This window comes from Typopeltis vanoorti, chromosome 21 (genome assembly GCF_054136105.1).
Source record: "Typopeltis vanoorti isolate ZY-2024b chromosome 21, IOZ_Tvanoo_1.0, whole genome shotgun sequence".
NCBI lineage: Eukaryota > Metazoa > Arthropoda > Arachnida > Uropygi > Thelyphonidae > Typopeltis > Typopeltis vanoorti.
The window spans coordinates 65,864,629-65,881,350 of record NC_143569.1 but is presented as its reverse complement, the minus strand read 5'-3'; the positions used below and the strand labels follow the sequence as shown (position 1 = coordinate 65,881,350).

General features: G+C 33.0%; 1 protein-coding gene across 1 annotated transcript in view; it reads left to right on the top strand.

Moving 5' to 3' along the window:
- The window catches only part of LOC150094935 (blastula protease 10-like), a 96,226-nt gene extending 79,906 nt beyond the window's left edge, over positions 1 to 16,320 (top strand). The window contains exon 18 of the mRNA XM_090411153.1: positions 16,251 to 16,320. Within this exon, the coding sequence (XP_090267279.1) occupies positions 16,251 to 16,320 (70 nt within the window). The remainder of the gene's footprint in view (positions 1 to 16,250) is intronic.
- The last annotated feature ends 402 nt before the right edge of the window (positions 16,321 to 16,722 follow it).

Sequence of the window (16,722 nt, the reverse complement as noted above, 5' to 3'; positions counted from 1 at the left end):
CGCAAGCATATGCACGTTATAGTGAGATGCGCGCTATTAGCGTAAAGTGGAACTGTCCGTCGCGCAGTTCCACTGTTGTTTATATTCAGTTTGCGCCAATAGTAGAGTATTCGTAGTGCTTATCGTGTTTACTCCGTCTCTTTAAATATTTAGACATTACAATTACAGACATAGCATTTGTTATAGTAATTTTTAAATAATACTAAACTGTATAATTTTATCACTAATACACAATATTTTTTCATTGTTTCACTGTTGAAACACGTATACACTGTACTTACAGTGTGTATGTATATTTCGAAAGTTGCAGCACCCCCACGATTTCAAGACACGAGCCGCCATTGCTCCTGAGTCTCTCGTAATCGCCAGACTTATCACTGAACATAAACCCCTTCTTGACAGAGAATTCCACGTGTTTGGAAACTTCCCAGAACAAGACTGCATGGTTACACTCCCCAAGTGGAGGCAGAGTGTCCACCGTGGTTATTGATACATCTTCTAATGGTATTGTAGTTTAAGTAAAGAAATTAATTAAGAATACATTGAAAGACTTGAAAAAATAAATTAAGAATTATATGCAGGAGTATACTGCTTGGAAAGGAGTCAACGGAAACCATACTATGAGGAACAAACAACCATGGCGCCTACCTTAATAAGATGTAAGAGCTTATTGCTGCGATGAGTGCAGCAGTCCTTACGGTGAATACTTTTCACAAGCGTAGATGGCGACCGATGGAATTTTGAACCATTTTTCCTTTACCCATGTATTGAGGTATTGGACTGTTCAGCAACGGACGTCCCTTGACCTCACTCGTCGCTCCAGTTCATTTCACAGATGGTCAGGAGGATTAAGATCAGGTCTTTGTGGAAGTCACTCAAGTAAAGTGACGTTCAGGTCCACAAACCACGGTTACAGCAGCAGACGTATGACTCGATGCGATGTCTTGGTTCTGAAAGAGACAGTGGTCTGCAGGAATCATTGAATTGTGCAAATGTTCAGATACTAGGAGTTCAATGTTCGTGGCACCACAAACAGAGGTCCGAGGCCAAACCAGGAATAACCGTCACCTCCAATTTTATAGTCGGGTTTACGCACTTTGGTAAGAGATATTCAACGGGCATCAGATACCCACCCCCATCCATCTGCTCGTTAGAGGGATGAGGCGTGATTTGTCTTTCCAAACATGTAACTTTCCAAGTTTCCACGCCCTACTATGCACGCTTTTTGCATCACTGAATACGATACTCAGTATTGATTCGGATAACGTGGAACTTCAATATTGCGGTCTTATCATGTTGTGCTGAATGATTGCTTTCAGATTCCCGTTTCAGTCGATGCCGTCAACTACTTATTTGACTTGTCGGTCGACGAATGACGGTTGTAGCACCCTACGGTCACGTTCGGTAATTGCGGTGGGTCATCCACTTCAGGTAACACTTGCATTTGAATCCTGCTTTTCAACGTTAGTATAGTATCACTGATTATAGACATGGGATGGCCCAATATGGCAACAGTTTGCCGAACAGATAGTCATGCAACACAGCATCTTGTTAAACTCCATCAGTTAAATCGTCGCAGTCATGTCATTGTGATACCGTTGCACGGACTTAGGAGCATCATGTTCCTCCAGTTTCTACCGGCTACAAACACGTGACTCGTTAGATACCATGATCCATCTGACCAATGGTTGGGAGGGGTCCGTTGGCTTGTTTACTAGGTGTGTAGATAGATATTACCAAAGATGTAGATAAGGTTAATTGATTTATTCACATATATTGCCCAGTATTTTAGATAAATTATCGGCTTCTCTAAAAATAGATCAACTTAATTATGTAGCAAAAACATTTTCCAGAAAATTTAGATGTACTTACTCATTAATAAAGAAATGTGGCCTCGTGAATACATGACTAGCTTTGAAAAATATTACATCTTAAAAAGACGTAAACACTGTTTAAATCTTTCACAGTTTACATCCCAAGACACCCAGGGCATTCGATCTGCACACATTAGTCATGCTGTGGTCTTAACAAGGCCGTATCAAAATGATCATTAACGTCCTCAGCTCTGCTAGTCAGGGTGTTGTTAAGTAACCTGAGGAGCTTTCCACTCTTTCAATATTTATATCAAAAGAGTGGTTCTCAATTTTAACCTCCTGTCGACCAACATCCTGAAATCTCTGACTTCTTCAGTTTCCTAGAGTATAGTTCCATCAGTATGATTACACAGCTAGTAATCTTTTTCACCCCAAATTGCATAACCCCACTTTACAACATTAAATTAAAACATGTACTCAATTGCCCATATTGCGATTCCATTAAAATCATCTTGTAAAATTTTAGCATCATCTGCAAACAACTAAATATTTGCACTCGCATCAATTCCTGTGTCACTAACGTACAAATTATACAGGAGTAGTAGCATCAAGTACAGACCAGTGAAGTACTTTGCGGTACTTCACTGGTCAGAAGAAGCCATTGGCTGATTAACTTCCATCAACCACTTTCTTACACGTATCGCCAACTTCATTTATCCATCCCTATATGCGGTAATTTATTTAACATAATTCCATGCAGAATCCTATCAAAAGCTTTTGCAAAGTCCATTAGTATCAATTGTATACCCAGTGCCTTTATTCAACTGAGCTGTTACTATATTATAAAAGGTAAGTTTTCTTAGCTTTTATAATAAAGATAAAGTCACATGACGTACCCTTCAACATATTATCAGGTCGCTTCCCGTTTAGTAATATATTCGTATTTATTCATTCTCTGATATTTTCTTTGTCATCTTTTCCAATGCCTTATATTTTTTTTGGAGGGGGGGACCGAATTCTGGATCACAACATTTTAATTGAACGGAAAGGATTCCATCTGGGCCAAGGACTTATTATCTACGATATTCAATACTCTTGGGATTCCAATCTAACAAAAGATCAGATAAAATATACTAAACGCGATTTGTAAACTAGTAGGAGAAGTTTGTCTCGATCTTCTAAACAAAATTTAGAAGGTATCGAACCGGGTGTATTTCGAACTGTTTGAATTAAATGTCTAAATCCAAATAATGTTCATCAGGCACTGTTTCTCCATCAGTCCTATTCACGGGACTCCATCTATGACTAAAAGTAACAAACTATAGGACCGATTTCAAAAAACTATTTTCTTTGCTTCAGAAACACTTTCATAACTCTTTGTTTCTATTTATCTTTAATCTAATCCTGTGGCCTCCTCTTTAAGAGGGTTGCAGTCCGCTTCCATGAACAGTCCGCTTCCATGCCTCTCTGTCTCTTGCTTCTATTTATAAGCATTTCAAATTCTTACAATTAAACTTGTATTTAATGATTGAAAATTGTTTCCCATGTTCGTATTTTATTATAACCAAATAATGTAAAAGAAATACGTTTAGATTTTTAATTATTCGTGTTTGAATTAAATATCATTAGAATGTCTCCGAAATAGGCCTTTTCTTTAAGGGGAAACGCAGGTGTTACTAAAATTTTAAAAATGGCACGAGAGTACTGGAGGATTGGGAAGCTATCTTAGGAAATGTTGGCTTTAGTTCATGAGCATGTCGAAAAAAAAATGATTGAGATGTTTTGTCCGACAGCCTTTTAATGCGGTTTTACTTTTTTTGGAAGAATGAGATTGAAAATCTTTATTTTCAAATCACAATGAACACGATTTCGAAGTTCATTTTTCTCGAAACGTACTTCATCTTTAGGGATTGAGAATATACCTAATGTTTAATAACATTTTCTTATTATGATATCAATTATTAAGGAATTGAACCTTCTCTCTGCATCTGAATAGAAATTTGTCTTTCAGAGTCAGTAATTTAGTCCGTGAGAAGATAGTCAGTAGCAATGGTGAATTGAGGGGACACAGAACTAAAAGAATGGCATCTAGAATTGCTCGAAATCAGGCCTACCACGAATACGAGTATACACGCCATCCACAGATGTAACGGATTTAAAACGGGTTTAATTTTATGACCAGTCGTGTTGACTGTTCATAGAATTGGTTCTACTCGTTTGATGTGTCTGCGAGTTTCCTTTTCACCAAATGATATAGCAAATAACACTAAGAAATCAACTATTTGAATCAATGTACAATTAAAATTCAGATGTGAGCATTTTGGATTCATGAAGATCTTATTTCAATAGATTATTCAAAATAACTTTTTTATTTTGTTATTTTCTTACAAAATGATCTCCTTTATATTATCTTCGTATCGCCTGTCTGTTTTGTGTCATACGTCTTAATAGAGAATCCTTGTTTTATAGATTTATTTCTTAATTGAAATTGGTTTTCCTTTTACAACTCTGTTGACTATCACGTAAAAAATCCTAACATCTGTTTTTGCTAAGTCCAAACTGAATTCATCATCCACGTGACTATCAGAATTCGTAGTGATTCTGGATCATAATCTATAGTTGCAGTTTCTAGTTTTATCAATTTTTCTCTTTTATAAATATTTCTCACGAGATGATAATTAAAGCAGAGATACAGTTTTCGATGTCATGTAGGTGAATTGAACAAATGAACCTCTCAGGGATAACGGGCAACACTGCTTCCGGTACTTAATTCTAATTAAAAACCAGTTTAAAATTATACCATTTGTACCCCTGCGGTTTGAATCAAAACTCATTTGTTGTGTGAATTTGTTCTTTACTTTGGTAGCTGTTCTCTATCCGTCTCTGTTTTTGTCATTAAAAGAATTTCCACTGGGAAAAATAAACAACGATTTTCGTTTGAATATTGTTATCAATCAAACTATTGATGTTCAGAAAATACTATCATAATAGTACTATCTTTTGCATTCTCTTTATTCTTTTCCTATATTGTGCATTGTCATATATTTTAGCCCCATGGTTCATTATAGAGTTGGGATAACTCATGAACTTGCATTTCATGCTTCAGAAATAATTACGATCCACTGGGCCAAACATTGTTCTCAGGATTTTCCTTTGGAACCTAAAATCACATTCACACTTGCTGCAAAAATAAATGTTTCACATCGGTGAATAAAATTAATACTAACCATGTGAATTAATACTAACCATTTGAGTTTGTATATTTTCTTTCTTTCTAATTGTCGCAATCGTAATCAGTTAACATATTCTGCTATTAAGTTTCGAGCAACCTCTCGTCCATGGTACAAATTGGTACAAATATTTTTATTTGTACCAATCTTTCTTAAAGTTAAAAAAAAATTTTTTTTAACTTTAAGAAAATATTGAAGAATATCCAAAAAGCTATTCTTATAACAAAATTAATAAATTATATAAATAATAATATAATATTATTATTTATATTATTATTTATATAGCTCAGTGGATGTGGCGTTTGCACACCATCGCGCTAGGCCGCACGAAGGAAGTCTTGGTTTCGAGTCTAGTCGGCGACTAGAGGAAATTTTTCTAAGCCTTTTTTCGACCGGTTCCCGAGTTAGTCGATCTCTGGCACGGGCAGGCAGGTTTTTCCTCCCGGAAACTCGGGTTTTTCGTCCTGTAAACTCAAGAAAATCGACCGTAGAACCCACATTATTTCAGACATTAAATATATTGTGTTAGGGTTAGGGGCCACGAGATGGCGGCACATTTGAGCCGTCTCTCTTCACTGCGTACCGCTTAATTAGTGATAGCTTTGGGCCATCTGTCTCTGATTGGTACCAGTGGAGATTGAACTGCCCACTCAGTCTCCAAAGTTAGATAGGGCTAAAATGGCCTCGCCTACTCCCGTATATACGGGAATAAAAAGGCGTTAGCTGATTTTTTTTTTTTTTTTTGATTTTTTTTTTATAATATAATATAATATTTTACAAAAAAGAAATGTCTTTTTACAGCTCTTTCTGTTCTTATTATTTTGTTATTTCTCCTTCTTGGAATGGTTATAATGCAAAGCAAATTTTCTCGAAACAACGATATAGCATCACTAATATGCAACTCCAATTGACTCATTGGGAGATATAATTTTAAAAAAATACACAGATTATCTTTGGAAAGTTCATTAGTGATCAATACTTTGGATATTTGCTCATTAATTTTAACAGCGTATTGTGTGATTATTTATCTAATTCCAAATACGTTTGGAATTAGATAAATAATTATCTAATTAATAATTATTTATATTAATAGCATGGGAAAATAGCAAATACTTCAACGTGATTAGGAAAATTACGAAAGAGCAGAAATTCTTGAACCATGCAGTTTTCGTTATGTAAAATATGATTTGGGAAAAATGTTTCTGATGAGAGGCTAGTTGCAAAAGTTCATGCAGTAATATACCATGTTGGGTTTAGAAACAAGGACAAGCGACAGCTGTTTGCCGTACCCTCTCCAAGAACTCTAGATATCGCTGTTGTACAACTGGGAAGATATGCTAGAAGCTTACTTAATTGTCCTTTCTTCAAATCCCATGAAGTTCCAAGAGTTATCAAGAGTAATTACTTCAGTTTCCCAAATTTTTTCGTGGCATTTCTTCCAATGTAGGTAAGATAAATACAAGAAGAGTCCTTTTCATCGACAGTCGCGGAATACCTCATGGAGATCATTTTTTATTTCAGATGATTCACGATAGCTAAGAAGTTAAGTGCTATTCATTATTACTTTAGAAATGGATTGCAGAGCGTGAAATGGACAATAATTAAAAATCAGAAATTTATTTTTATTCTTAGCAATCGTTTCGATTATGGCTACGTTCAGGGCCAAAGGTTAGATACTAACAGAAAAGGAAACAGTGAAAAGGCGACTCGGCTTTTCACTGGCTAAGAGTAAACAATGTAGAATAAATTTGGACTCAAATCTAAAAATGGCATCTAGATTGAGTCGTGGGAGTTTTTTGAACAACTTTCTTCTTATCTGTTTCTTCAGCAAAATGTGTTACTGAAAGATGTTTCAAAGAGAGTAGGAAGGCCTTTGCCAAGGTCGTATACGAGAATTAGAATTAGAAAATGTAGGAACCAGGATATTTTATGTGGATAACAATGAAGAAGAATTATGGAAATGCAAACGAAGAGGCTCAAAAAGATTTGTCAATGTTGCCAAGAAGCCAGAAAGAAAGAAAGAAAGAGAGATTGGCATTTAGACATGTTGCAACTTTCTGGTTCTTTCGCAGTAAATTTTGGATATGACGATAGTTTGCTTGAGTATATTTTATGATTTGTCATAAAATATAATTTGTCATAAACAGAAAAGGAAGACTGATATTTCAATAAAATAATTGAAGAAAGTATTATTCATCATTGAAATAAAAATTATTCCATGAAATAGTTTCTCTTTATGCTGAACTTGACATAATATTGGTTTGTTGTTGCGTTGGAAATAGATTAACATTCAATGGATCTGATCATGGTGGATATCGAAATATGCTTGCATGTTTAAGGGTGAATTCAACATAAATAATATCAGCAACATAGGAGACCAGTTTAATTTGGTTTGCAATAAGTTTTTCAAGTTAGTGAATTTAATTAAGGTGTGAAGTAATGGCAAGCAATACCCCTGATCTTCCTTAATTAAATCTGTATTCATATTTATTGAATCATATCTTTTTTTTTATTTGAAACTTACTAAAAATATATAAAAATAAAATACTTATCCACGTTATACGTGGACTACAAAGGAATGTTTCATTTAGAATCACAGTTCTTAATTTAATCTGAAATTTCATTCAGAATCAATATAATTAACCCCCATAAGAGCATCTCTCACACCAGAAACAAAGTTCTACTCACTGTTAGAAGGTTTTTCTGCTGAGTCACAACGAAAATTCTTTCTCTTCTAAGAGATAATGAGCAACACAGTGGCATTACCACTTTTAAAGAAAGAAGTCGTTTATATATTTTTGCTTTCTCCTATAGAACGGGAATAATCTTATCTTATTCCTTTCCTCCTCTTTTACCTTGCAGTGTCGAGGATTTTCTATTCATTTAACCACTATTGTGTCCAGGATAAGATGGTTAGCCCTGTGCCTCCTGGTGTGTCTTATGTGTGTAGTTGCGTGTGTTCACGGGTCGGTTTTCCTGTTCTGGGGGGGAGGAAAAACCTGAGTTTCCGGGCAATAAAACTCCTTACCTCCGTATGAGACCGGTTAACTCACCTTCTGAATCAATGAACTTAGTTTACTGGGAACAATGATAGATGTATAAAAACATATGATATAAAGAACGCAGAATTTCTTAACGGTTGCTGTCTGCAGTTAGATAGCACAGGATACTGTTTGAGGCTGAGGTCTTTCCTGCCCCTGAATCTTTTTTCAGTGCTAAGTATAGGAAAATAAAATCAAATCTGCAATAAGTGTGCGCTTACACCACGTGAAGTAATTCGTTTTCCACCTAAAGATACTCTCACAACAACAAGGACCACACTGAGAATTCGAACTTGCAGCCTCCTGAATGGAGAGCGATTACGTTCACCACTCGGCAAAGCAGATCAACTACCAATACGCCAGTAGATAAAACCTAATGATCTAAACTATGGTAACATAAAACAAACTTTTTATGAACCTGCTTTTAAACGATATTCATGCTATCCCGGCATAAGAAAACAATTTCAAACTGCTACAGGAATAATGAAATCTCGGTAATATTCTTCCTTCGACTAGAGACATTTTAAAACTCGTAGTGTTCTAATAACTAAACAGTGAAATATTCTCCATTTGTGGGAGAATATCGGAATTTATCATTCTTTATGCCAAACTACAAATAAAGGCGAAACATTTTATTTATTAGCAGCAAACAATTTGTCATTTGAAATATTTCTACCAAGTTAGAGCAATTAGAACATTTCGTGGAGATCGAAGCAAAATGCCTAGATGCAATGGCAAATTATAGCCTAATGATGGCATGATGACATACAGTTTAAAGTTTGAAGAACTCTGAAGATGATCCATGATGCATTTCCCAATATTAGTGTTTCTAAAATAAATATGGTGATGTCTACATATGTTAGCCTCTGTAGTTCAATAATGAATCAAGGCATGGATCCATTGCAAGAATTTTTGTAGAGGATAGTGGTGGTGGTGGTGGGGGGGAGCGTGAAGATACCTGTCCGTATGGGTAGGTTTTCTGTAAATATAAATCTTGAATTTTCCTGCTGAACAGGTCAATTTGACTTCCAACTCAGCTGTAAACTTGATGTTAGGATGTATATTATTCAGGTGGTCTTGGAAGCTCCTGAGGGATTCAAGGCCATGATCCCAAATTAAAAAGATGTCGTCAATGTAACGTTTCCAAATCTTTGGTTTTAAAGGAAAGGGTGAAATAACCTTTTCTTCAAAATCTCCCCGGTGGATGTTAGCGAGTACTGGACACAAACGGTCCAGTACTCGCTAACATCAAATAAACTGTCAACATTTCTAATTACAGAAAACCTACCCATACGGACAGGTATCTTCACGCTCACCCCAGCACTATCCTCCACAAAAATTCGGGTTTATTTTTACACTCCGACACCGGGCTCGTTCGCCTCTTTCTGACGAAAAACTTAACTATGAACTCAATCTCCTTCTAACTACATTTCAACTAAATCCTATCAACAAACACCTGTTCAATCATCTCCCTCGTCGTAGTGATGATACCACAAGTTTTAAAAGGGAACATTTCTATTCTTTACATCAGATCTGTCACAAAAAATTGGCGAAGATTCTAAGAAAATATATGGACTTTCTTCACGACACCACTTTTTTTTCTTTCAAAATTGCGCTTCTCCGAACTAAGCATTTTTTTTGTATTATTTTGGAACCAAATCTTAACTAAAATTGATGAAATATATCTACAGGGAACCCACAGAGTTCGTGTAACTACAGATGAAAAACACTGACGATGATTGTGACATTAGTTAAATACTTAAGAGGAGAAGGCAATTAACTGCATGGGCATATATTTGGGATTCTGACATATCATTTTACGGTTGTTCATTGATTTCTGACGTAATCGGTATCAATAGGGTTAGATTCCTATCATGAACGAAGTAATCGCCTATTTATAAGAACTGAAGATTGAAAATCCATGTGTATTAATTTGTGAAAAACGAATCTATTACTTCACTATTAATATGTTTTGAAATACATAAAACATTTTAAAAAGAATGAAATCGAGGTGTTAACAGGGCCACTGAAGCTTAGGAAATCTTTTAAATAAATCGATGACTGGATCGAATAGATCTAGTCATCGACTTCGATCTAATAAATAGATCGAAAGCCAGATATTGTACAATTAGGAATATCAATCACCCCGAAGATGAACTATTTTTAACGCTTAAGTTGGTGTTGACGAAGTTTTCATTACATACTTCAGTTCCAGTTCTAAACCGATATAATCCAGCCACTTCTGGACAACCCCAGAGTCTTGTTCTCTCATAGACCTGCAAATAAAAACGTCATTGCGATATAAATCAGATAAACGTCGAATGGAAGCACTATTGAATTACGATAACGATCAGTATATGCTAGGCTCTCAGAGTTGCTGAAATATTCATTAAAATTCAAATATTTTGATTGATATGCAGTAATTTATAAATGTGTTTCTATTTTTATTATAACTAAATTAATTTAAATAATAACAGTTATAATGAAAACAATTAAAAGATATTCTAAATTTTTTAAAAAACTTTAATATAAATTTGAAAATTTGTTCATATTTTTGGAAATACTTGAAATATATTAAAATAAGTCAAATAGATTTCAAACACCATTTACTTTAAAAGACATTATATAATGAGTAATATGACTTGGAAAACATTTTTGTTTTGAGAGGAGAATCAATCGACCGTGAGATGCGGTGATTGATTCATTAATGCCCTTGGGGGTAACGGATGGCAACAATGCAATGTTGTACCAATGAAGTTTAACTGAAGTTCGGCTGTTGCTGTTAACTCCTTGGGCGATGAGTTTTTGAGTTCGCTCTCTTGGGGTTTTTGCCTTAAGGGAGCACTTTGAGTCTCCGGGGAAGGTGTTCTCCGGCACGGCCCGCTGAGGGGCTTTGTCGGTGAATTATTTTCTTCGCAATTTGAGCGGTTCTGCTCAGTGGTCGGGGAGCCCGTCACTGAGTGGAACCAACGCTGAGATTAGGACGGTCTTTCGCCCACTATGGAGTGGCCTAGAGATCGTCCGTATTTTTGAGATTTCACCTTTACTTACATAGTCGGTGATTGATTCATTCATTCCAGTACCCTTGGAGTGTAATGGATGGCAATGCTGTAGCCAATGAAGTTCTAGCTGAGGCTCGGCTATTGCTGCTACCCTCCTGCCATGATCAGAGCTTTAATTGCTCAATAACACCTTATCCCTACACTGTCCTCTACAGATAACGGGGAAGATGAAAAGCATTCATGCTTCGCCCCTTTAAGCCAGTCCTTATAAGGATAAGGACATTTTTGTTTACTTTGTTGTCATGTTTTCAGATGACAGAATAATCTTGAATAGGTTTTTTTCACACTTTAAGATTTTATGTTATTTTTTATATTAAATATATTAAATAAATATTAAATAAAAGTCAATTTTGTAAATGATATAATAGTTTTCATTTTATATTAAATAAATATTAAATAGAAGTTATTTTGTAAATGATGTTATAGTTTTCAACAATACAGGTAATAATCACAGAACAGTGAGGCCTTCCATTATAATCAATAAAAAATTGGAAGAAATAAACTAATTAAACGTCACTGCAATAAACCTTAAACAATAAACCTTAAATACTGAAAACTTGAATAAAGCAGATATGTAGCTATTTTAAAAGAGAAACTTCAAACAAATACAGAGCAAAAAGATAAAAAAAAATGGCTGAGAAGAGATTAATAACTAACCAATATTATAATTATTATTTCCCAAGAATTGGCAGAATTATTTCCTATACAATAAAAGATAAGCCAACTCAGGAAATTCAATAAATGTATAGAATCCTATTCAGAATTCCTTTAAAAATAACAGAAAAAATAAATAATAAAAGCTCTGATAATTGTGCCTCTAATGGGAAAGAATGATAAAATAATCAAATAGAAATCGAATAATAATAGAATTAAAGAATATTATGATCTTCATCTTCACTTCTAAGAAGTAACTGGTATGAAATTGAAGAATATAGACAGAATTTAGCTGAACAACTGAGCAAAAGAAAGAAATTAGCTAAATAACTCAAAAAAAGTTTAAATGATGTTGCCTTAGTGGCCGAATGGGTGGAATCATTTTTACAACAAACGTACCCTGTGGATTCGAATCTGTTTAGGACAGGAATGTTTGTATGAAAAAATGTAGATTGGCCGTGCATAAAATTTTTCTAATTTCAATTTAATTTTGAAATTTTTTTATTTCAATTATTAAAATTGAAATAATATTGCAGTGTCTATGTTGCTTTTGAGCAATGGGTTAATAATAAAATAATCTTAAACACTGGGGTAGCGGTAATTCTATTGCACCGGATAGATCATTGGATGCGTTATCAATTGTCGTTATGACACCGTGGAATGCAAGCCGTAAATCACCAAGCGCTGTTTTACATGAAACCAGCCGTATTAAGTTCCATTTCACTATACGGAACGTATCCTTTGTCTTATTTAATTAGTTATAGTTTATCCATATTTTAAATTTTTTTTCTTACATATTTAACTCAAAATTACTTATGACAAACGGGCGGAGTAGTGGCACAAAAGGACAAATTTTGACCAATGAAAATTCTAAGTGAAATTTCAATCTTCGGGGTATAAGACTCACCCAGTTTTGGGACGAATTTTTAGGGAAAAAAGGTGCTACGACGGAAAATCAATTACAGTTTATACACTTCGATTGTCGACTAGGTTTTCAATTTAGCCATTTCACTTCATAAAAAAAAATCGCCGTGATTTTTCGTTACACATACATCAGTTGTTTTATCGTATTGTTTGAATTGCATCCTCTAAAGCTAATCTGAGAATCATTAATCATATTTAGTAATTGTACAGCAATTTTTTTAAGAATCAAAATTATATTTATATTTTTATAGTTATATCATCATCATCATGCATATCAAAGATTTAGGCCTAGCATGGCCTGTTCCGGCCTTAGAAGTCATCGTTGAATCGTTTAAGAGGACGTCCTGGTTTTCTTTTTCCTAATGGCTTGTACTTTAATAAGGCTTGTTTTGGTAATCTTTCTGTTTTCATTCTTTGAACGTGTTCCATCCATTTATGTCTATATTTTTTAATTTTTTCTATTACTGGTTCTTGGTTTAATTCTTTCATAATATCTTCGTTTCTTTTGTGATCAAATAGGGTATACTTTGCAGTTTTTCTCATAAACTTCATTTCTGCTGTTGTTAATCTTTGTTCATCTTTTTGTTTTATTGTCCAGATTTCGCTTCCATACATTAAGACCGGTAAGGCTAATGTATTGTATACTTTTAGTCTGGTTTGTTTTTGAACTAGGTTTGGTTTAAATATAGAGTTAATTACACCTGTTATTTTTAAATATTGTGCAATTTTTATGTTTATATCTTTTTCATTTTCATAAGTGATCATACATCCTAGGTAGTTAAATGAATTCACCTGTTCTAAGATCTTGTTATCTATTACTATTTTAGTTCTTGCTGGATCTTGTCCTTTAAAGGCCATAGTTTTTGATTTTTCCGTTGATATATTAGCATACCATAATCTTTGGATATCTCATTTAGATTTAAAATAGCTTTCTGTAAGTTATCTTCAGAATTTGTAATTATTATTTGGTCGTCTGCAAAGAGGAGAGTGTTTAAGTTAACTGTAGGTGAAAGTTTAATTCCTTGATGTAAATTTTTACTCCATTTTATTATTATTTCATTTAAGTAGATATTAAAAAGAGTTGCTGAGAGGGGACATCCCTGTCGGACCCCTTCGTTTATCTCTCTCGTATATGATAGCTCGTGATTTAATCTTATTTGTATTTGATTATTTTCATATATACTTGTGATAGCTTTTAGGATACTATTTGGTATTTGTCTTTCTTTTAATATGTTAAATAATATGTTTCTTTTAACTTTGTCAAATGCTTTTTCAAAGTCAATAAATACAATATGTGTTTCTAAATTGTATTCTCTTCTTTTCTCTATTATTAATTTTAGGCAAAAGGCCGGGTCTATACATGATCGTCCTTTTCTAAATCCATTCTGTACTTCTAAAATAAAGTTTTCGGAATATTTCATTAGTTTGCTATTTAAGACTCTGCTATATATTTTAACAGGAATTTAGTATACTGATACCTCTATAGTTTTTAGGGAATCACAATTGCTTTTTCCCATTCTATTGAGGGGATACCAGTTGAATAAATTGTATTTAAAAATAATAAGAATCTTTCTTTGAATCTAGTTCCTGCATATTTATATAGTTCTGAACTTAGGTTATCTTCTCCAGGTGATTTTCCGTTTCTTGTTTCTTTCAGGCTGATTTCTAATTCTTCTTCAGTTATTTCCTTTTCATTTTCGTTAATTGTTTGCCAGTTGTCTTTTTTAAAACATTTATCTGTCCACAGCTCTGTGTAGTAATTTAGAAATTCTTCTAATTTCAATTCGGTGTTATTTTTATGTTTTCTTTGGTATCTGTATTGCACTGTTTCAAAATCTTATATACATTGGGTCTTATTTTATATAAATCATGTTCTAAATTAGAAACAAATTTATTCCATGATTCTCTATGTCTTTTCCTGACTTCTCTTTTAGCTATGGCTTTTATTCTTTTATATTCTATTTCATCTTCTAATCTTTTACTGCTTAACCATTTGTGATAGGCTTCTTTTTTCTTTTTGATTATTTCTTTGATTGTATCATCCCAGATCTTCAGTGTTTTCCTTTTATTGAATTTTTTGGTCTTTCCTAAGCTTTCATTTGCTGCTGCATTTAGTATTGTTTTTATATTAAGCCATTCTATTTCTATTTCTTCATTTTGTTTTATTTTATCTAGATACTGGTTAATTATTTGTTCATATAGCCATTGTACATTTGTGTCATTCAATAGTCTAGTTTTATAAACAAGTGTTTCAATTTTTCTTTCTGTTCTTGTTACTTGTAGCCATTTAGGTGGTAATCTTAATTTTATTTTAACAAGGAAGTGGTCACTGCTTATTTCATATCCTCTGTGAACTCTAACATCTAGTGAAAATTTTGATGTCTTTTCATTTAATATGAAGTAATCTAATATTGATTTCCATCCTCTTGCTGCCCAAGTACATTTATGTATGTCTTTATGTTTATAGAAGGAATTCATTATTTTTAGATTATTATAAACTACAAAGTCAATCAATTTTTTACCATTCCTGTTTAGAGTGTGTTCTCCATGTATTCCTATATTATTATTAATTTTCGTGTTTCTAATTCTTGCATTTAAGTCTCCTGCTAAAATTATGTAGTCATTTTTATTTATGTTATTATATATGTTTTGTAGTTGATTATAAAAATCAATATTAACCTGTTCTCTTCCCTCTTCTGGGGGATATAAGCCAATTATTGTTAAATAGCCTCTATCTATTTTTATTCTAGCTTCTATTATTCTTTCATTCCATAATTTATAATGTTTTAACTGTTTTGAAAGGGAGTTATGAATCCAAATCATGACTCCTGCTTGTGCTCTTTGGTCTCTGTCGACTCCACTGTATATCACATTAAAATTTTCAGTTCTCATAGTTCCTTTTAATTTCTTTTTTTGTTTCAGTGATTACTGCTATTTTAAAATTTCTTTCATTTAATAACTGGTCTAATTCTATTTCTTTATATGCTATTCCTCTTACATTCCAGTTTGCTATATGTATTATATTTTGTCGTTTCCATTTTCGTTTTCCCTTTTCCATTCCAGGGTCGTTTCCCATAGATTCAATCCGATTATCTTTTTCTATCAGCTTACTAGTTTATAGTTATATAAAACATCAAAATAAATATATTTATTATATGTATATATTATTATAAATTATATTTTATATTTATATTAAATATAAATCAAATATGCTACAAATATAATAAAAATGAAAATATTACGACAAACTATTCGTTGTATTAGATTTTTATTTAACATAAAATATTACTCATAAATTAACTATAATATTATATTATATTTATTATAAAAATTATTACTGATTAAATGATTGAATGATTACAATGATTATAACAAATTAATAAAATATATAAAATTTTTGGAATAATATTCCAATAATTTTATATAACCTAATATTATTTCTAATAAAATATTTTTACCAGTTTTATTTTAAAATTTTATATTGTTTAGTGTTTTTATTAATATATTTTATTATATTATATTTAGATATACTACACGCCTTACTATTATTTTCAGAGAAAGTTCAGATATTTCTTCAACAATGATGGCATCTTGATTTGTATTTACATCTTTCCATTTTAATGATACTTATAAAAATGTTACTTAAACAGATAAATGTGAGCACAAAATGTCGTATACCTTGATTCTGTATTCTGAGAAGTATGTCTCAGTTGTAACATATCGTGAGATAAGTTGTTTTATATATTTGTGTTTTATAGGTGAATATGAATGTTTCTATTTACAAACTGTGTAGTTTACGAATCCGTAAAACTTTCCTTTGCCAACCGAAGGCCACAAATTCAGATCTCGCTCATCTGAATAGAAACGCTGAATTGCGATAAGTAAACAAAATATTTAAACTCATTTCCCCACTAAAGTGCAGTTATTTCCTCCAGCAATTCATTTTCTTCGTCCACAGTCATGTTCTATCCATTTCGTCAACGCACTTCCTGATTTT